This window comes from Scleropages formosus, chromosome 14, assembly GCF_900964775.1.
Source record: "Scleropages formosus chromosome 14, fSclFor1.1, whole genome shotgun sequence".
In the NCBI taxonomy this organism is placed as follows: Eukaryota; Metazoa; Chordata; class Actinopteri; order Osteoglossiformes; family Osteoglossidae; genus Scleropages; species Scleropages formosus.
Window position 1 is genome coordinate 20053249 of NC_041819.1, and position 22538 is coordinate 20075786.

Here is a 22538-nt window from a genome sequence, read left to right on the forward strand (position 1 = left end):
GGTGCTGCCGCCCTCCTCGTGGCCGCTGCATCACGCGCGCTGCGGCTGCGCGCTGCTGCGCAACTAAGTCCCGCAGACGGTCCGGGCAAAGCGGGCGGCGCGAGGAGGAGGAGGAGGAGGCTGAGGAGGGCACGCACGGCACAGGCGGCGCGGTCCCTGCAAAGGCCGGATCCAGCAGCCATGGCCGAAGCGAACCCGCTCAGAGGGACACCCAGGATGCGGCGGGCGGCGGTAAGCGTAAGGTGTCGCGGCGCCGTTCGTGCTGTGCGCGCGGGACTTGTTCTTCACCTAAGTTCAGGCGCGAGGAGGCGGGGGGCGGGAGGCTGGAGACGGGGGGGGCGGAGGGAGGGAGGGAGGGAAGGAGGAATGCTGCATAGCGCGGCGGAAGCCGCTGTCACGCGCGCGGCTCGCGCTGCGGCGGCGGCGAGGCGTTGGGAATCCGGCGTCGTGGCGCGGTCCCTGCGGCGACAGCCTGGGAGCAGTGGCCCTTGCGGCTCAGTGTCGGAGCGGGACAAGTAGAGGATGAATTGTGTCTGCGGGGCGGATCAATGTCACGCGTCTAGAAGATGAGGCTTCGCGGGACCGAAATTCCGCAGCTGCCCCTCCATCCATGATGTACAAAGTGGCCCGCGTGTCTCGCCGCGGGGGGGGGGGGGGGGGGTCTGTGCGGCTGCAGACACCCAGCGACACTTGGATCATCATCCCTTTTCACGCGCGCCCTGCCGCTGTCATAACTAACTTAAGGCAAATTAAAACATCCATCTTTACCTTAAGTTCAGCACTTTTGACTGCGAGCTACATATTGTATTTGCTCTTTGATGATCTTCATGTATCCAGCAGCACTGATTGAAATAAATGCTTAGCCATGGCTTTGGGGGGGAGGGGGTGCATTCTGGAGAACACTGTCCCAGACACAGTATGTCAGTGCTGTTTATATGGAGGACGCCCAGGTACCTTTAGGACCCCTCTCTCGGTAGGCGTACACCCCCGCTACAGTGTTTATGCGGCCGATGCCCCGCAGCACGGTGTGATTGACTGTTGCAGGGGCTGCGGAGCCCTGCAGTCTGACAGCGCGATCGCGCCTCTCTGCCTTCAGACTGACAGAAGCAGATCCCACCTGTCACCGGGAGGTGCTGGCATCCGCTCCCCAGGGAGGGATGGCCGCTTGCCCTACCCCTCACTGCGCCGCGCCCTCATTCTGCGCTGCAGCATCCCATCTGCAGGCCTCGCCAGCTGGCTTTACAAACACGCGTGGATCCGGTGCGGCGCGGCCTGACGCTGCGGCAGCTCCTGCTTCTCGCTTCGGAGGCTCCCTTTCAGAGCGCAGGATGGTGCGAGAGTGGGCTTGTGGTATCGCAAAGCAGGCGCGCGCACACGGAGGTCACGTCAGCTGAGCGTTTTGGTGACGAGCAGCCGGATTTCGGGAGGTGGTCGTCCCCCCGGGGTGGTGTGCGATGGGGGTTCGGCGAATAAGGCTGACCCAGATTGGCGTGTGTGCTGAGGCTCCACAAACAGCGCGTTACACGCTCGCCTCTGGCGGGCTGCAGAAGGAAATCACCCGCACCGAACGTAACGTAACAGATGTCACTGGTCAATGTGGGAAGGCCGAAGCGATGAAAAAATTGTGTTCTTGGCACTCGCTTCCAATTCAGCACTGCAAATTGCTCTCATCATCTCCAGGCGCAACCAGACATCCAGTCACGCTGTTATTTACTGTTATGTTGCCACTGCACTACTGCCACACTGTTATTCTGCTGTAAATGTAGCTTTGAGGCGTCAGCTTGACCTGCGTGACCCCTGTGCGGAGCAGGGAACGGTGTGAATTAACGAAGAGGGGGGTATCCTGGCTCTCTAGGCCTCCTTCCCAGGGAACCTCCACCTGGTTCTGGTCCTGAAGCCCAGCAGCTTTCTCCAGCGGACCCCCACAGACATCGGCTTCCGCTTCAGCCAGGAAGACTTCATGATCAAGATGCCTGTAAGAGACACCTCTGGGAAATGACAGGGAAATGAGATGCAGATGCGAGCAGGATTAGCACATCAAATAGTCCAGTTATTCACAAGCTGCAGAACACGGTGCTCTCGTATGGGTAGGCTGTGACAAGAGTTAAAAATACCTTCTTCCTCATGTACTCTCATCATCATTTGGAGGAAAGGTTTCCTTATAAGACCTCTCAAGTAAACCTGCATGGACGGTGTAATTTGTGCACAAAGTTGAAAAACTCACAGCATTGTCCTTCACAAAAGACAAGACCTATGATTTCTCTTCAGAAATCTGCGCATTAATTAGAGCTATTAGAACTATTTCTGTTATGAATATAGAAATATGGTGTTGAAGGTTCCTGGTCATTTAAAATGCTGCGAAAAGATGTAACTCAAACCAGAACGCTGTAAAAATTGTGGTAGTGATGATATGCGCTATGTTCAAGCCTGGCTATCTGTGGAAGTTCTTGTGTTTCTGTCTTTCTTGTATGACGTCAACGTCAGGTGGTGATGCTCAGTTCTGTCACGGATCTGCTCCGCTTCATCGATGACAACCAGCTGACCTCAGAGTTTGGTGGCACGCTGGAATTCTGCCACAGCGACTGGATCGTCCTGCGCACGGTAAAACACCACCCCCCGGGGAGGTGAAAGGCATGCCAAGTGTGTCAAAGACCAGACCACAGCCTTGCAGCATCGAGAGATTCTGACAATAATCATGACCGGAACAGAACCACGGATTTTCACCCGAGGGCACAAAAACTATAACCGCAACTCACACTTGGTGCCAACGAGAACATTTCAAACTGTCTGCTAAAAATAACCTACTTTCTTGTTTTGACACCCCAGGGTTTTCAGGTGTAGTTCCTGTGGTGGGTCAGAGATGCTCCAAACTGACGCGCTTCAATTTAGGTTCCTGTGCAAAACCGTGGCGCTCATCGTTCTTTTTTTAAACGAAAGTTTTCATAAATTATAATTAATGTCTTTGCTCTTAACCGGTGGTAGAAAACGCTATGTACGTAGTATGCTCCTTACACCTTTATAGATGGAGAAAGAAAGACAGTGGAGAAAGTGCTGGAAGCAGCTCAAACAGAGCTGGAGGAGATGGTGCTGTCAGTTCTGCCAGATTCTCCAGGCTTCACTCTGTCTCCTCCTGTAGGCCATTGAGAGCTTTGCTGTTACGGTGAAGGAAATCGCTCAGATGCTGCAGGCTTTCGGCACGGAGCTGGCTGAGACCGAGCTAACGGATGAGGCAAATGCCATCGACTACCTACTCCGGTCGCACACTGACAAATACAGGCAGCTGAAGGTGCGGTCTGCCTCCTGGGCTGGAACACCTGTGTTAGGGCAGCTTGCCTAAGCTTGCATGCCTGTGTGTCCCTTCTGAGTGCATCTGTGTTCTTTTTCTTATTCTTAGATGACTTTTTAATTTGAATGTTTGTGACGTCACTCCAGGATGACATCAGGTCTGTGATGAGGCAGGGACGTCAGCTGCTGACTCGGTTGGAGGCATCAAGAGCAGCAGAGGAGGACTCTGGGGAGGAGAAAGATGTCAGTCAAGACTGGAACACTGTGCAGAGGTATAGAGAGGGGACACAGTTCCACAGCAGTAAAAGCACACAGCGGAGATAAGTGTCACACATCAGCACTGTGAACATCCAGAATCCTTTAACGTGTTCCTTGTATTTCCTGTCTCATAACTCTGACCGCATGTTCAGCATCCGCTGACACGGTAGCACAGCAAGTAGCTCTGCTCTCTCCCGGTGTTTGGGTGGTGCGGGAGGATCTGGGTTTGATTCCGGCTCAGTCCGTGTGAAGTTTGCGTGTTCTCTGGGTGCTCTGGTTTCCTCCCACAGTCCAAAGACATGCTGTTCAGGTTCACCCACAGTGTGTGAGTGACAGAGGGAGTGTGTTCCACTGATTTATGGATGAGTGACCCAGTGTAAGTAGTGTATCTAGCAGTGTAAGTCACCTTGGTGAGTAAGGTGTGTGGGCTGATAAGAATACATAGTATCCATTGTAAGTTGCTTTGGACAAAAGTGTCTGCTAAATAAATGTCAATGCTTCTGAAATTACTTTGACCATGTGAGAGTGCTGAATTTTCAATCAAAAACTAGAAAAAAAATCTCCATGAATGGCTTTTAAATACCAGTTACTCACTCACTCATTCATTCCACAAACACAGGCAACAGTCCTTGTCCTGTAACTGATCATCAGACACAAGCTGTTAACAGTTTGGAGCTGAGTTTTATTATGGTGATCTCACAGTTCTGCCCAAGTGCGTTTTACTGACTCTTACTGACTGTCTTTTGGCTTGCTGGGTAAATACAGGCTTTTACTTTTCTGCCAAGAGAAATTTTAGAAGATAGGAAAGTGAAGAAAATGCAATTAAAAATGGATACCCTGGAGAATGTAACGTCAAACACTTGTAACTTGATCATTCGTTATACAAGTAGCCATCGTAGTTGTTACCTGGAGAATATGTCATTGAATGCAATATTGTTGATTTTCTTCAAAGACTTTATTACAGTTGTCATGTCTCCTTGAGGAAATTTTTGTAGCCTCAGGCCTTTCGCTGCTTCTTGGCAGTCCTAGAAGTCATGTCCCTGCTCCCCCCAGGCTCTTGGCCCAGCTCCGGGACATGGAGATGGCCTTTGACGGCTTCTTTGAGAAGCACCACCTGAAGCTGAAGCAGTACCTGCAGCTGCTGAGATACGAGCAGAACTTCCATGAGGTGAGCTCCAATCTCCTGCGCCGTATGGTGATTGGTAGGAATTATGGTAGGAATTTGTACCCTCTGCTGCAGTGCAAACACTGGCGACCATAGAAAAGGTGGCATTGAAGATAGCGACTACACAGCTGGACTTGTGATGAAGAAGTGAAACCAGATTACTTCAGTTAGTAAACATTTATATTTATTTTTTTGCTAATGCTTTTCTCCAAAGCATCTTACCAGTTTGTACATCTGAGTAATTTTTTTTTTACCTGGAGCAATCTGGTATAAGTAGCTTGCTTAAGGGTACTATAGCAGCAGGTGGTATTCAAACCTGGGTCCTTAGAGAAGAGGGTGGTAGCTCTAACAACTACACTACTCATAGGCATAGAACAGGTCCTATGTATTTCTGTATATCCTAGGTAACCATAGAATAATCATAATAATCTTATCTGTTAATGATTTTATATATATAATATATATGTGTATATGTACACACACGTTGTCTGATACCACTTGTCCCAAGCGGGGTCATGACAACTGGAGCCTAACCCGGCAACACAGGGCGTAAGGCCAGAGGGGAAGGGGACACACCCAGGACAGGACGCCAGTCCATCACAAGGCACCCTAAGTGGGACTCGAACCCCAAACCCACTGGAGAGCAGGACTCAGCCAAACCTGCTGCGCCACTGCGTCCCCCTCTATATAATATATACACACACACACACATCTTCAGAACCGCTTGTCCCTTACGGGGTCACGGGGAACCGGAGCCTACCCGGCAACACAGGGCGTAAGGCCGGAGGGGGAGGGGACACACCCAGGACGGGACGCCAGTCCGCCGCAAGGCACCCCAAGCGGGACTCGAACCCCAGACCCACCGGACAGCAGGACTGCGGTCCAACCCACTGCGCCACCGCACCCCCATCATATATAATATATATATATAGAATATATATAACCATATATATATATATATGGTTAAGTATTTATAGATATACAGTATATACAGACACGCGTGGTAAGAATGCAGGGTACGTCACTGTAGCTCATGATGAAGACCGATCCGTGCTTTGCAGCATGACTCAGTGCTGCTCCCGTGTGAGATGTTACTCCTATGACGTTGTGTATCAGATGGAGGCCTCTCTGGAGCAGCTGACAGCCCAGGAGAGGGAGATACCTTCAGTAGGGGCTACTGTGGCCCAGACAGACCAGCTGATCAAAGACTTGGACGCTTTGGACAAAAGAGCACAGGTGAGGCGCAGTCGTGCAGTTGTGCAGCGCCCACGAGGAGGGGCCGTTCGTCACTCTGTGGCCCACCATGACTCTGGCGTCCCGTGCAGGACGAGATGAGCCGCGCCCAGATCATCATTCTGCACGGGCACCAGCTGGCAGCCAACCACCACTACGCCATGGCACTCATCGTGCAACGCTGCAATGAGCTGCGGCACCACTGCGATGTGCTGACCGCCGCCCTGCGCGCCAAACGAGCCGCGCTCGCGCGCACCCGGGACCTGCTGCTTCGCCTGGAGGAGGTACAAACACACGGAAACACATTATCAGCCACGAGCAAACACACACGCGATGCCACAGAAGTGCATCTTTCAAACACTCTAGCAAACCCACATATCCATATGCACACATCACCATCATACCCTTCTTGAAAGCATGTAATAGATGGCAGACATGCAGCCACATGCTGTTTGCCTTGCTGCTGAGCCTGGAGGTTGTCCGCACTGTCACCCAGTGCTCACTTACCCTCGGTGCAGCTTCAGCCTCACAGCAGGTACAACAGTGAAGGACTTGGGACCCTTAAAAGTCATGTAAGCTTTTTCCGACCTCATGGATTCTGCGGCTTCCCCATTCCCTCTTTACGGCTTTCATATGATATTGTTAACATATAGGACTTTGTGTCATATTTTCAATCGTGTTTTCATTCAGTTATTAAGCAAACTGAAGAAAGGCTGGTCAGAAAATCAACCTGTATTAGGCCTTTACTTCTTTGAATATTTGAAAACAGTTCAATACATAGGCATCATCCTTTGCATGGCTATCATTGTGAAAAATGATTAAATATAAGCTGGGGGCATGATTGCGCTGTTGCAGATGTTGTGACCGCATGCACCGCATGTCCAAAGGCCAAGATGCTTTGCTTTGCCACCTTCCCATGCTTTGCATCCACATCTGAACGTCCAAGCTGTTCGTGTTCGCACCCGTCACGCATCACCGCGGTCCATGCGTCAGTGTGCCGGTTGCCGTGATTCGTGTGGGTATGTGTGTCTGTGTCCGCCCCAGGCGCTGCGCTGGTGTGATGAGGGAGCCTACCTCTTGGCCAATCAGCTCATGGATAAATGCCAGTCCAAGGATGGTGCTCAGGCAGCGCTGAGAGACATTGAGAAGTTCCAGGAAGGCACGCCCCCTCCCCTGAGCGCAGGCCCCCAGGTTCTCAGTCAGGAGTACGAGTCTATACTCACCCCTCAGCTCCAGGTAAAGTGCCCCTGCTGCTGGTCTAGCCTGATCAAGTCAGCCCCGGAATCATGTCATCTTCATGCCTTCGCCTGATCAGCAGGAAAACAAAGTTCATCTCCCCTTCTATAGCACATGCAGCAAAGCCACGAAGTGACACTGAATTACACACATATCACACACCCACATACACTCAGTAGTGAAGTGATGCTTTTGCAGTTTCAGCTGCATTGAATATATATGTATATAGAAGAATTACAGGGGGTGTACAAAAAAGAAATATATCAGGAACCTTATGGTTAAAGGCGTAGAGCTATCCTTTGCCTTCAGAACAGCTTCAATTCTTCATGGTTCAGTGATGCTCGGTGTTGATTTGGTTGATTTGGCGGAGGTCATAACTTTGTCCTGGTCTTAATCTTCCTGGAATATTCAAACACCATGAAGGAACAGTGTTTGCGTCACAAGATGCACCTGATCCTGTAGAATGGCCTCACATTCCTTCACTTTCGTATCACTGTGAAGACCAATCGTCGGACCTAATGGCTCCCGTGAGATGATTTCCAAACGAAAATGGATCCCCCGCTATGTTTAACAACTGACAACAGAGATTGTGGGTTCAAGGCATCCTTTGGCATTCGAGAAACATGAACTCGTCCGGATGAAGGAAATGGGACCATGAAGTCCTTTTCCCTATTGGTCAAGGGTTCAGGTATTGCGCTCCTTACACCAGCTTACGCGTCTTCATGCGTTGGTCTTGGATACAAGTGGTTTCTGAATGGCAGCCCTGCCATAAATTCTGGCTTTGTAAAGCTCCCAGTTTAGTTTTTGCTGAGTGTGAGTTACAGAGGTGCTGATTCAGTTCTGTGGTCATTTTTGAGGCTGCACTTTTGGGGCATTTAGCAACTGTGAAGTGTCACATCCCTGACATATCCTTGTTGGTGAGCTATGACTTGCTGTCACTGTTGTTCGTCCATGTTTGGTGTATGCTTTCATTATTTTTGAGACGGTACCCCTTTACACATTGATTTTTAATTTTTTTGGACCCATGCACCTGCAAAGACACTGGCCACTTGGAGATTCTGTCATTTCCCTCACGTTGCTTCGAAAACCCAAATATTAAAGTGCTAATCAGTCATCAGACCTCTTATATAGATGACATACTCCCAACTGAAAATCCGTCTAATATGAATCATCTTTGCAGCTGCTTTTGTAATTGTGATTTAGTTGCTTCAAAGTTAAACTCCTTTTTCTTTCACTGTTTCTGTTTCTGTGTGTCTCTGGCGTCTTCCTTTCCATTGCTTAATGTTTCAGTGGTGAGCAGCCGATGGGTTTGTGCAACAGAACATCCCTCCTATCCCGACTCCCGCTTGTCAGTGTTGTCCCTGCAGAACCTGCGAGGCTGAACTATAATTATGAGAATTATGGCAAACTGGGGTTCCTGTCACGGACCCCTGATCGCTCAGTGCCTCCACTGTCCCCCAGGCCCAGATCGGGGCGGCCCATGACAAGCTCTCTTCTGTGAAGGGGATGATCGAGAACCGGCAAGCCAGTCTCCGGAAGCTTGCCGATAAACAGGAGCGGCCCGTCCAGCCAGTGGCCCCCCGGCCTGAGGCCCAGTCCAAATCCCCCCTGTTCTCCCCCAAGCACGGTAAGAGCTACCCCGCGGCCCTGCACGGTCACACGGAAGGCCGATCGACACCGACGAAGTAACGGGAAAAATGTGTCTTGATGAATTTAGCAGGAGACTCATGTCACTTGATTTTCACTTGACAATATATGAAGTTCCTTGAAGTCTGTGCACTGGTGCACATGGGCTTGAAAAACAAACACAAACACTTTCATGCAGGGTTATTGTCTAATACATGCATATATAGGTAAAGATTTTGTTTAAAGGTACAGCAGACTCCCTCCCAAGATTTTGGATCACAAGTCCCACATGCCGACTACTGGATATACAGTTTATTACTTTTTGGATTAACGAAAAACCTCATTCTAAGCTTTCGGAGATGACCTTGCTGTTATTGGATATTTAGTTTTCAAAGTGAACTGATATGGTGTTCCACTTCCTGCTAACCGGCATACACCAAAACTCCAATAACAAGCTCCTTTGTTTTGTTTCATGAGGTGTCGACTTCAATTCTAGCTTAAGGTTTTCCTTCGACCTCTCTCTCCCGGGCAAGAGGGTGTCTCGGAAGGGCCCCGGCTCTCGGAAGGTGAGACGCTCGACCGCATGCTGTCAGACTTCACACAGAATTTACTATTGCGCACATTAAAATCCACCAAATGGTGAACCAGTAATGACTGTAAAGCAGTAAACACTGATGTATGTTACCTCTTTCACTGTACGCAGCAAACGCAGAATACTTGTTGCAGTTTATAATACAGAAAAGTACAGTGGCTCCTCAACTTACGGCCACAGTTGGGACTGGAAGTCTGTTTGTAATTTGAATTGTTTGTAACTCAAAAGTAGGTAAGCTAAACTGCCAGACTGGATACAGCCGTAAATGTTACTCCACTGTATTGCAGTGTAACATTGCTAAAACATGTGCCTTTGTTTATTTTCAGATAACATTCTGTAAATATCTTACATAGCTATAGAAAATAAAAATACTGAGATTTTTCATGTTAACATTTTTATTAACTGAATGACATTTAAAAATGACTGAAAATAAAAGTACAGGCTCTCCACGATTGTTGATTTATGTGCAACACTTCTCATCCTGTTATTGAACACCAAAATTAGGAATGCCTGACAGGAGCTGGAAGTACAGTAAATTCTGTAGAAAGATGAGGAATGCGGGTGTTCCTTTACCTGTTCCCCTCTCTTCGGACTACGAGTGCACAGGGTTCCGGTGTCACATATGAAGTGATATTGTGCAGAAAAGTGAATTATCACACATGTGCCACTCTTTCGTCTGTTGTCGCAGATTGAAGTGATGCACGAGTATGGGGAGAATCGCAGCTCTCTGTCCTACCGTTTCAATGGAGAGGAGAGTCCTGATATCCTAAAGCGGTGAGCAGCGACTGTTCTGCTAGGGGCATATTTGTCCTCATCACTTCTTCCTTCATACAGTTCTCCTATTATGAATTCCTCCAGTTATACAGTTCTCCTGGCTCTACATTCCCCCATTATGCACTCATTCTGTGACGCATCTGAATCATTGTACACTTGTGGCACGTTGCCCCACGGTGCCTGACTTGTGTGATCGGATGTAGGTGCAGTTACCACTCTGTCCGTGTGGAGTTTGCGTGCTCACTCCTGCATTCACGTGGGTTTCCTCCCACAGTCTGAAGACATGAGTTTCAGTTGAACCGATGACCAAATTGCTCTTAGTGTTTGTATGTGTGAGTGACTGTATGAGTGGTTACCCTGTGATGGACTCCTGTCCTGTCTGGGGTGTACCCTACCTTATCTTAGTGCCCTGTACTTCTGAGAGAGTCTCTGGACCACCACGATCCTTATCCCGATATGCATTCTTCTATTTCTGCTTTCCTCCCATTTTACCCTTTTCCAGGTGTGCACTCCACCCTTTATACACCTGTCCTCTTTTTTGGTGCTCCAGTTGTGTACTCTTCTACATTGCATGCTTCTCAAAAGTTCCATGTACGTCCCATTGTATACTGATATCATCTCGGGCCCCTTCCTGTTTCTCTGTCACGCTTCAGTCACGTCATGAAAGAGCTGATCGAGACGGAGCGCATTTACGTAGAAGAACTGCTCGCCGTGTTGTTGGTGAGCGCATCCTCTCAGATATGTGCCTTGTGAACCTCTCTGTGGTATGCTTATTCACACAGGTTTCAGAGCCTCTCAGTAAATCTTACCTGGAGTCAGAACGTGGGTAGACCTTCATGTGTATTTAATTAAATTAAATAAATAAAAAAAAAAAACATCAGTTTCAAAACTAGCATGTTCCTTTATAAAGAAACGTAGCGTGTATAAAAACGGATGCTCGGCGTGTGCATGTCTGTAACTCTGTCCCATCCTGGTGATGCTGCAGGGATACAGAGCTGAGATGGACAATCCAGCCCTCTCCCGCCTTCTTCCCCCCATCCTGCGCACCAAGAAGGAGGTCCTGTTCGGGAACATGCCGGAGATTTACAAGTTCCACAGCAGGCAAATCACCGGCGCGTACAGACCTCTTTCCCCATCCATAACTACAGGGGAAACCCTGACCTTCTGTCCTCATGTGCATCTTGACAGATAGCTCTGCACCATCTCTGAAATTGTGCTGTCATTCGATGACGGATGTACTTTTTCCCAATCACAGTGGGATGCTTAACTTGCTCTTGTACTTGAACTTGATGTTGATCTTGCTAGCGACATCTATTATCACTACTACTTAAAACATTCGGTGACTTAAAGCTGTTGAAACATTAATACTGCAGTATTAATATACAGGGACATATGTTTTTAGCAAAGGAAATCAAAGCAAATGTCGTACCTTCTCATCTGTGTTGAATAAGCTCTGCATGAGTAGCGTGTCCAGTTAAAGAGTGGGAGACGGAGCAAGCCTTCGTGAATTTTGTAGCGCCACGATCCTCCGCCCTTCCTCGTTCCGCCCCACAGGATCTTCCTGCAGGACCTGGAGGGATGCTTGAACAACCCGGAGGCAGTGGGCTCCTGCTTCTTGGACAGGGTACTACACACCACGCTCACACAGAGCTTTCACAGGTTTTGCTGTGTGTGGGTGCAGAGGTATACGTGTGTGACATGATAGCCCTTGTGTGTTTTCAGAAAGAAAACTTCCAGGTTTACAAACGGTACTGTCAGAACAAGCCACGCTCAGAAGCGTTGTGGAGACAGTGCTGTGATTGTCCCTTCTTCCAGGTATACATCCATAATAATAATAATAATGATAATAAGAATTTACTATTATTCATTATTATAATATTATTATTTATTGTTATTTACATTTATTCATTTAGCAGATGCTTTTGTCCAAAGCGACGTACATGTCAGCAAAAATACAGTACTATTACTATTACTGTATTACTATTATAATACTGTTACTATTATTTAGTAGCAACAATAGCATTGTGATTAATGCTGCTGCCTTTGGACCCAAATAAATGTAATGGATTTTAGGATGGTGTTACAACTACACCTGTGAAAGAGTAGTCTTGAGATAAGGCATAGCTGAAGGTCTTGAGTAGGGGTAATAATAATACTAATAGTAATTATTATCACACTTTTCGTATTGTTGCTTCTTTTGTTAACTATTTTTAAATCTGTTCCATATAAATTGCTCCGACAGCCCGAGAATAGTGATTTTGTCCTTATTTCGTCTACTCACTCGCACACGCTTCCTACGACCGGTTGCTTCTAACCACAGTAATCCAGTTTAAAAGTTTTTCATAGTGGCTTCATCCCTTATAAGAAGAAAACACAAAGTCTGATTTTCTGTCCTTCTTTACGTAGGAATGTCAGAGAAAACTGGATCACAAACTGGGCTTGGATTCGTACTTACTGAAACCGGTGCAGCGCTTGACGAAATACCAGCTGCTGCTGAAGGTGTGTGTCCAGCCCCTTAAGATAAACTGGGTTCGAAAGGAATAACCAATCAATGGCGGCGATGGCATCGCTGTGACAGCACTAACTAATTGTGTTTGCTCTCTTATTTTTGGGCTTTAAGGCAGGACACTATTTTTTGCCACGTGCCAACTCAGGTTCTCATTTCGAACAAGAGATGATGCAGACTTTGACAAATGAAACTTGACACTGCAAATCATGTATGGGAATAACTAGGTGCTAAAGAAAACACGGATCAAAATTGGTACCAAAACTGGTAGACGGTGCTATAATCCAAAACAAGAAGTATCTACTATTTATTGTCGTTAATATTATCAATATTATTGTTGTTGGGTCATTGTGTTGTTTAGTTAATGATTTATGCAGAAATATGTAAATTGACCCGTTTATTTAGCGTAGCTGTGTTTTTTTGGAAAAACCGAGTCCGAAGGGGCCACGTCTATGTTACAAACAGGTTTTGCTCTCATGCTTCTGCAGGAATTGCTCAAGTACAGCACGGGTGACAAAGGCACATCTGAACTACAGGAGGCGCTAAATGCCATGCTGGAGCTCCTCAAATCTGTCAATGACTCAATGCACCAGATCGCTATCACTGGCTACGAGGTGAGACACGGGAAGAAAAGATGCCTTGGTTTGTCTCGTGGATATTTTGAATGTTTGACTAAAGACATAGATAAAATATTCGATGTATTTTTTCATCTGTAAACTAAATAGCCAGAGGCCATTCAGCGAGTTCCCTCTGCTTAGTTCAGTTTATTGTTTCAGCTGGTGCCACATGTTGAAATGCACGTATCAAAGACAGCATTCGCGCCAACTGATGGGTAGAACATCTCCAACGCTGGCAAAAGCTGCAGAGAGGTTGACGTGGTTGAAGTCGCCGCAGATTGCAGGCAGTCCCTGGATTATGAATGAGTTTCGTTCCTAAGTCAGGCTTTAATTCGAATTTGTACGTAAGTCGGAACAGTTAGGCACGGTTCGCATCTAAAGTCAATGAGTCAAATGTTTGTCTTAGTATATAGTATATCGTGTACCTTTGTATGCATAAAAAACATTAAAGAAATACACTAAAACATCTTGAACATAATAATAAGAAATGTAACTACAGTATTTATAACAGAGAGCGAGAGAGACATCGAGATAGAGCCTTTTACATGCTCCATTATTTTTCCTTTAAAATTGTCTTGATCGTTGACTGACTATAGCCTAACGCTTTTCCAATGTTCAATGGCGTTTCAACTTTTTCCAATCGCTTTATTATTTCCACTTCAGTTTCAGTCGTGATCATTTCCCTTTTCTTTGATGCATCACCATCACTTGCATCACATTTAGGCTTTGGTGCCATGGTTACGAAGGTGAAAACAAAAGAAATTAAAGCCGATACAGTAAGACGCGAGACGCCGTTAACAGCAACGTGGTTCGACCGAAAAGAGCAAAGTCTTTGTCCTACCTTGGGCTCACGAGCTGACGAACCGCTGTAGACACGCAATGTTTTGATGCGTCGCCAAGTAGCGCCCGCTTGTTATTACGAATCATTGTGTGTAACTCGACTTTTTAATATAATAGGCTTTACGGGGTGGTTCGTAACTACAGATTGTTCGTAAGTCGGATGTTCATAACCCAGGGATTGTCTGTATGATGCTTGGGCTGCTGTGTCTGAAGTCTTGTGATTGTAGTGCAGATGATGTCTCAGGCTGCTTCCATGTTCGCAGAATGCACTGTGTAAATACAAAGTGAAATGCGGTGAGAAACCTCACAAGGCATACAATATAGGTGCATAACTGAACATCTCGACTGCGGGTTTGTTCTTTAACTGTGATTTCCAGAGTTACGCCAGTTTTTATTTGCCGGCTCTGCAAGCCCACCAACTTTCATCATCAGCTCTTCCATCCTACCTGGTGATTGCAGTGTGAAAGCCTTTCTCAGTCAAGGCGGAATCAGGGATTTGTGTGTGTAGCCACATCTCCAAAAAGCGCATGATACCGAATCCTCTGTATTCCCTCTTCCTCCTCGCCAGCATCGACACCATTAGCTCTTCCATCTTATTTTCCATCTCATTTCCAATAATGACAGAGGAAAAGTATTATTTATATATCTCCATGCTCACTCTTTTACCCTTGCTTCGCATCCCTGGAACCTCTCCTTCCAACCTCTGCTGAGCAAACACAGGCGGATTGCTCATGACCAGCAGCTGATCCCTCATGCAAATCTAATCCTGCCACTATCACAGCCGCATCCCTTGGTGGGCTGGAGTGTCCAGAGAAGAGACAACAAACAACAAACAATAAACAAGCTCCACGGCCACTCTGTATTTCTGTATGGAATAAAAAAGCGACGTGTGCAAGCAGGTGTCGATACCAACTTGATACCAAAATACATGTAATACCCAGTGTGTTCAGAGTGTTTTCCACTTGCGAGCAGGGGGCGCAGGGCGATGAAGCTCATGGCGTCATGTGTGCTCTGTCCACCAGGGGGACCTCAGTGACCTGGGCCGGGTGCTGATGCAGGGCTCCTTCAGCGTGTGGATCAGCCACAAGCGTGGCCCCACGCGCATGAAGGAGATGGCTCGCTTCAAGCCCATGCAGAGGCATCTCTTCTTGCATGAGCAGGCGCTGCTCTTCTGCAAGCGCAGAGAGGACAACGGAGAAGGCTGTGAGAAGACGGTGTCCTACAGCTTCAAACACTGTCTCAGGGTGAGGAGTCCAGCAGGGCCGGCCTGCTAATGCTCTGACAGAGAAAAGACGTGCGCTTATGCAGTATGTGTGTATTTTTCCACCTTCTTTTCTTAAAATTATGATTATTAGTGGCATAACAGCTTCTCAGCTCTTGGAGAGCCAAAGATATGTGCAGTAGTATACCTGGGGGCACATTACATTTACTTATTTAATAGATGCTTTTCTCCAAAGCAGCTCCAATGAACTCTATGTGGAGTTATCAGACCACACACCTTATTCACCGCGGTGACTTACACTGCTAGATACACTACTTACACTGGGTCACTCATCCATACATCAGTGGAAGACACTATGGGCAAACCTGAACAGCATGTCTGTGGAGTGTGGGAGGAAACCAGAGCACCCAAAGGAGACCAATGCAGACTCCACACAGACTGAGTGGGGATCAAACCCACATCCTCTCACACCACCCCAGCACTGTGAGACAGCAGCACTACTTGCTGTGCCACCCCACATTAGGCTTACTTGATCAAACGAATTACATTTCTGATCATATTTTGTAATTACTGCAACCCCAGGGGTTTTGAACTTGAGGACTCTGCTGTAAGACCACCAGCAGTATTCCATTTACCCAACACTTTTCTCCCAAGCAATTTACAATGTTAAGCTACCGACTGTTTACTCACATATACACCAGGGTAGTTTTAATGCAGCAGTTAATGGTAAGTACATTGTTCAAGGGTGCTACAGCTGGAGTTAGGATTCAAACCTCTCACCTTTGGGTGCAAGGGCAGCAGTTCTAACCACTGCACTACCAGCAGCCTTTACCTGTTTCGGCACTGTGCTCGGTATCTTACCATCATAGTAGACAAGACAATATATTGGTCTTTTTTTTCTCTGCAGATGAGTGCAGTGGGAATCACAGAGAATGTGAAGGGAGACATCAAGAAGTTTGAGATCTGGTACAGTGGTAGGGAGGAGGTCTACGTGGTGCAAGTATGCATCATCAGCCTACGTTGTAAATTTGCTGTAGGCACATGCAGCTAGCAGCGGTCCTCTGCTCAGCATTAAACTATGAATTATTGTTTCTGTTTATTTCTTTATTTGTTCCAAGGCTCCAACTGTGGAAGTTAAGCTGGCCTGGCTCTGCGAGATCCGCAAAATCCTCACAAATCAGCAAAAAGTCCTCCAAGGTTTGCTCTTCTTTTGCACTGCATTTCTTGATTTATTTATTGTATTCTGCAGAATTTTGTGTTTAAACCGCCCGAGTTCTGAATGTGAATTTTCCTCTCTGGGCTTGATCTCACTCAGATGGATCTGTCCCACCCTGTGCGACCCCAGAGCATGTCCAGCTGTCCCCGCCCTTATCTGAGAGGTGAGTCCTCGTGTACGTGCCCTCGTACAACTTTATTGTACCGTGAAAGCCCCATTGCTGTGATCCACGGCCTGGTCCATGCATGATTTGTGCACGCAGAATTACGCGCGGTTTCGGGCACAGCATGCGGTGTGATAACATGGTCAGGCATGTGAATGGTGCGTTTGCAGTCTCGTTGCTCGTATGGAAGAGAAAGATGCATTGCTATACGTTTTCCATTGGAAAATGTGCAAATATTTGAAAATGCCCTAAAAGCAAGTACAGATATGCTCGATACGGAACAAAATGTCTCGCTCTTGAAATAATGTCTGTGTGACATTTCTGGGCCATTTTCAAATATCGTGTATTTGTTTTCCATATAAAACGGCTTTCCTGCAGTTTTTTCCTGTGGCGTGTCCAAGGCAGCGTCCAGTGTTGTGCATTTTTTTGTCCTAAAAAGCAGCAGTTCCCAACCAAGCTTTACAACACTGGGGCACTCTCCCGATTTTATCACTCCTCGTAACGCAAGGAAATCAGCCCTAGTAAAACGGCTAATATATTTCAGGTTCCGGGACTGCGATGGTTGTGTTCATAACTCACAAAATATTGATATTTTGTCTAATGAATTTATAATGCTCCTGTTACACAGTTCATGACAGGTTGTGCATAACAGGGAGCTATGTTTCAGCCTCTGTTTTTTATTTGCACATATTATGTTTCTCTGTTAAGCTTAGTGACACGTTTGGAAGTAATTTCAATTTTTTATAAACACATAATTTGGAGGTATGTTGACTGAGGAAGAGAGTATACCTTCCTTTTGTGTTACAGTGCGTCAGGTTATGAGTTTTCAAAGATATAACAGTTCAATTATTTGTTTTGTTTAATTGCAATTAAATTAACTTGAGCTGAGTTTATATATAACCAGCCAATAGGTAATGGGCGGCATGGTGGTACAGTGAGCAGCGCTGCTGTCTCACATCGTGTCGGTGGTGCGAGAGGATGTTGGTTCAATCCCTGCTCAGTCTGCGTGGAGTTTGCGTGTTCTCCCTGTGTCTACGTGGGTTTCCTTCAGGTGCTCTGGTTTCCTCTCACAATCCAAAGACATGCTATTCGGGTTCCCCAGAGTGTGTGAGTGACAGAGAGAGTGTGTTCCACTGATGTATGGGTGAGAGACCCAGTGTAAGTAGTGTGTCTAGCAGTGTAAGTTACTTTGCTGAATAAGGTGTGGGGGCTGCTAACACTACATAGAGTTCATTGGAAGTCGCTTTGGGGAAAAGCATCTGCTAAATAAATGAATCAATGTAAGAGTCACCTAGGAGTGTGGAGATAATTCAACTGGCTTCCACAGTGTTTACAGATTATGTTTGGTGATCAAGAGTGTTGGTGCTTAATAACCAGATGAGGAACACCGCACATGTTGATGGGATGAATCGGTGAAGAGCTGGCGGTGAATAGGTGTTTGTGGAAACTCAAATTTTACTTCCGGTAATTTTAGATTAGGACCCATTTTAAAGGAACTCAAAAGTTTTAAAAAAAAAGGTCTTACAAACTTTTTTCTTTATTTTAAATACATACAGGATTTTTACTGTTCATAACAAATTAATCAAGTGATTCCTGCATTAAGTTTGTTTATTGTGACTTTGGGGCTAAAAGTGACTTTGAAGTTGTGAACAAAATGACTTGTGGTCCCAATTATTTTCGTAAGAATAGGAGCCAGTGTAAATGTTACGAACAGGCACGTGCACAATAGATTACATAGCTTTTTAGGGTGGGAATTATTTTTGAGACCACGCTAACACTGTCAAGAAAGTCAAAGCTAAATGTGTCGGCTTTCACTGCATTGCATATTTAAATGCATGTCGCTCAATGAACGAAAACCTCATTTTCACCAACATGCTTCATTTACAGTAGCACCCAAAAGACAAAGGTGACACTTGAAAAAATTTGCCCGTGACGTGACGGTGTTCATTTCTGTTCTGTTCTGCTGCGCCGCTCTGCTGGACAGCGTGGCTGGTGTCTTGATGTGCACGGCCTGGACTCCCGCCCCGCTCGCTGGCTGCTCAGCTTGTTTTGATGTCCCTCCTCACAGCAAGCTGCAGAGGTCCTCCTTCAGCTCCGAGGAGCCTGAATCCGGCCGCACCAGCCCGGTCCTGACGGACCCGGTCATTTCCTCCCCGCAACCTCAGCACAACCGGCGCAGTGAGTCCGTCGGGCTCACGCACGCAGACCGAGGCTCTGTGCTCTCGCACTTTCGAAGCTCTTGTGGAACCTCTAGAAACAGTCATCAAACAGAAACCAATTTAGTAAAACTGCAGAAAGCAAACAGTCGTTCAGGTGGTTTTGTTTGAAAAGTGTCACGTTGGAGAGTTTCCGTCCTGGTCCTCAAGGGCATAGAACCTTAGGGGTTGGAGGCAATATATCTTAATTATAGTAAACACAAGTGAAACACCCATTCACATGACTGTTTCTTCATAGCAATCACAAAAAGTCTAGCAGTTATGAACAAAGTATGAAAGCGAGCCATTAACAGCCCTTGAATGCCACGGTTGGACATCCCTGCTTTACTGGGCTGCTCCTTAAGCGCTTCCTTCGCTGAAGTTTCCCCCAGCTGAAATCCTAAATAATTAGCCTGGACTGAGCTGTTCATTCAGTTTCATCCTCCTTCTTTCATTTCTATACAAAATCTTTTTCTTGGTAAAACAACATTACTGTTTCTCCAACATTCCAATTGTGTTTGTCGATCGGCTGTGATTAAGCCATTTTAAATCATCGACTGCATCGTTTTTCCTGGTTATTCAACAGTTTAATAACGGACTGATTTCTCGGAATGAATAAAATTACTGCTTTCATTCTGTCAGCACAAACACACGCAATGCTTTTATTAAAGGACGTTAACAGTGAAGTTTATATATGTGATGTTAAGGTCAGTATGTGCTAACAGCCCCATCAAGCCTTGTTTATGGCTGGAAAGAGGACCTTCATGCAGTACATGACGTGTCCCCAGGAAGGCTTTACAGACCAATCAGTCAGCTTGAGTCGCGGTGGTGTCCCTTCATTGTCCAGGCTGGCCCGGTGCCTCCCAGTCCGTAGACGTCTGTGACGGCCTAGAGGACTGGAGTGGCACGACGGACCTCTCCAACCTGTCCGACTCGGAAGAGGAAATGGAGCCTTTTCAGCTGGTGAGCGGGGTCCTCATTTCGCTAGTATCCCCACGAGAGACCACAAGGAGAACTGCCACGTCTAGGACTGAATATGCAGCACATTCAGACTGATTTTGATATTAGTGAGAATTTTTAAAATGAATAATCAAATCCGCTGGGACACGAAGAACACGATCTGAGCGTGAGAACTATGTTATAGGGAAAAGATAATGGTTCGTTTATACATTACTCCATGGTCTTCTGCCTGATGTTGAAGTCCTGCTATTAGAGTACGAGCGCAAGCGATCTGCACTAGCGACATCTTTGAACCCGTCTCGCTCCTCCTCAAGGCTGCAGGCAAATACAGGGCTTTGGAGGACTGTGAACAGTGTGGGCATGATGGCCTCATCATCAAGAATGGTGACATCATCCAGCTGTTGCAGGAGGATGGCGAGGGACAGTGGTGGGTATTCTGCTGGAGGCAGTTCACCGGCACCCCCAATTACAGGCTCTACCAGCTGCGGTGGTGCTAAGTCTCAGTCATCCTCTCTTACAGGGAGGTGAAGAACCTGAGTCGCGGCCAGGAGGGCCGGATCCCGGTGTCCAACCTGCAGGTGATCCTGGGGGAGGACAGCAAGGAACACTCGGGCAGGATGGGCGGTACGGATCCGCGCGGACCAGCCGGCCTTGTGCCTTTGCTCCTTTCCCATCCGTCTCATTGCGTCCGTTCTTGTCAATCACAGATCTCTTTCTTGTTTGTCCGTCAGATCCCGGCAATCTGAAAACGAGAAAACTGAGCTCTCCGTGAAAAGATGACGAGTTTGCTTCCTCCAGTTCACATATGTTGGAGGTCCATGCTGCCATTTTTTTCTTTGTAACCCACGTTTACCTCTTGGGTAAGCCTTCAGACTGTGACAGCTGTCAGGGATGGGGATAGCGTTGTGACTATTAAGATCAAGAATCCAGCTTCAAAGCTGATGCCGGTGAAGGTGCTTTTCTCACTGACTGGGATTTTAGCATCTCATAGTTTCATTAATACATTTCTATCAGTGCAGTATCTCAGTATACAAAGTTCTCGGAAACAGCCAAGAAGAAAACCTCGGATGTCAGACGTCCTTCGTCAGTCGTCATGTTTTTTAGCTGCTGAAGAGGTGGTTAATACAATAAGAGAACATTAATTTACAATTTTGTTAGCTATGATTGGAACTAGAGGAACTGGAGGATGAATGTATGACACTCATCTCACATTCCACCAAATCTGCGTTCAATATGGGTTAAATGTTCTCAAGGGTTCTCTATGGACCGAGTTGGATTTAAGCACAGAATCAGCACCATCCTGGTCATGATGTGGCAGGATGGCTTTTTAAAGTTCAGAACATCTGGTTACTCTCCATTTAGCACATCAGACTGAGGGCACAGTGTTTTCTGCAGCATGCCTTCCTGCGGTCAACTTGTAGCTATACGGTCCAGCAGCCGAATGGTCGACCCTCGGAAGCACCTCGGAAAACAGGCTGAAAGGCTTCATTTTTTTTTTTTTTTACATAAGGGAACATCTTAGTAAGTCCCGAACGAGGATTTTTACTTTAAAAAGTTTATTTTCTAAAAAAAAAAAAAAAAAAAAAAAACAGTACATGCACTTTACTGTGTATTCCTCTGCAGTAGGAATAGCTCTGTATTGTCTCACTTTTTGTCTGCCATCGCTTAAAAACGGAGGGACTAACATTTACAATACAGTGTACATGCCAAAACATGCTGTGCCAAAAATATGTTTTCTCTGCCTTTTCTTGGTGACAAATTTGTCGTGTTTTTCTTAACCGGATCTCCCGACGTCAGCCGTACACCCGTGAGGTTCATTCTTCGCTCTCGATTTCATAATTTATATGTTTTACAGGTGCTCTTGTGATAACGTATATAAAAGTAAAACACACTCACAGGGCAGGGGGACATGAATTATATTTTTCAGCTTTGTAATGACAGCAGTATGCATGAGTGATGGCAGTGTTACCTGGTCGGGCGGGAGGGGGGGGTCCTGTGCCGTTTAGTGGGAAACTGCAGTTGACCAACCTGGCCACAGGTATGTACAGAGATGCTGCTACGCTGTGTATGTGTTCAGTATACTGTTTTATGCTAATGATAACTGGTCATTAAAACTGAAAAACAAACGAAATAAAAGTGATGACGACTATAGCATATTAAGCACATTCTGACCCATTGTGGTTGTACGGTAATAGAAATGCATTTTAACTGTGTTTTTAAAGTGGGGCACAATTGCCTAAATCAGTGATTATGGTTTACCTGCACATACTTGCTGTACATAACACTTCAGAATTTTCCACGTGTGACTGAAATGCCGTATTTTATATTTGTCTAATGCCAGAGGGTAGAGCAGTGTGTTCTTTCAACTCGACATTGTAAAACCAGATGCCCCCAGATTCATATACGTTCCGTTTATTTAATTCATAAAGATTATTTGGCACATGTGAAATACACCTACAGTGATGAATATTAATTAGAATTTGTGTCAATCTGTTATTCCGGATGAAACCTTGTTAAGATGTCATTAAACACCTGTTGCAGCATAGCTTTACGTGTCCAGTCAATAGATTATTTACCCCTCCAAACTGTGCATGTTTTTTCCAGTTCATTTCTCCATTCTGAATTCCAGACTAAACTACTTGATAATACT

At 46.4% G+C, this 22538-nt stretch overlaps 1 protein-coding gene across 1 annotated transcript; it reads left to right on the forward strand.

Moving 5' to 3' along the window:
- mcf2b (MCF.2 cell line derived transforming sequence b) lies at positions 1 to 22514 on the forward strand. The gene is made up of 26 exons (XM_029257945.1): positions 1 to 231; positions 1856 to 1975; positions 2485 to 2601; positions 3137 to 3286; positions 3433 to 3557; positions 4597 to 4711; positions 5825 to 5944; positions 6034 to 6225; positions 6986 to 7177; positions 8639 to 8804; positions 9281 to 9369; positions 10084 to 10169; positions 10823 to 10889; positions 11155 to 11270; positions 11724 to 11793; positions 11892 to 11984; positions 12576 to 12668; positions 13164 to 13289; positions 15155 to 15376; positions 16262 to 16354; positions 16473 to 16551; positions 16670 to 16733; positions 18718 to 18911; positions 19776 to 19891; positions 20203 to 20315; positions 20409 to 22514. The coding sequence occupies exons 1-26, from the start codon at positions 181 to 183 to the stop codon at positions 20632 to 20634; spliced, it is 3195 nt and encodes a 1064-aa protein (XP_029113778.1). The 5' UTR covers positions 1 to 180; the 3' UTR covers positions 20635 to 22514.
- Positions 22515 to 22538: the final 24 nt, after the last annotated feature.

Excerpts from the sequence above, each read along its gene's own strand:
- mcf2b (XM_029257945.1), top strand. The coding sequence starts at position 181 with ATGGCCGAAGCGAACCCGCTCAGAGGGACACCCAGGATGCGGCGGGCG. Across the intron at positions 232-1,855 it reads CCAGGATGCGGCGGGCGGCG|GCCTCCTTCCCAGGGAACCT; the intron begins GTAAGCGTAAGG and ends CTGGCTCTCTAG. Across the intron at positions 3,558-4,596 it reads GACTGGAACACTGTGCAGAG|GCTCTTGGCCCAGCTCCGGG; the intron begins GTATAGAGAGGG and ends TGCTCCCCCCAG.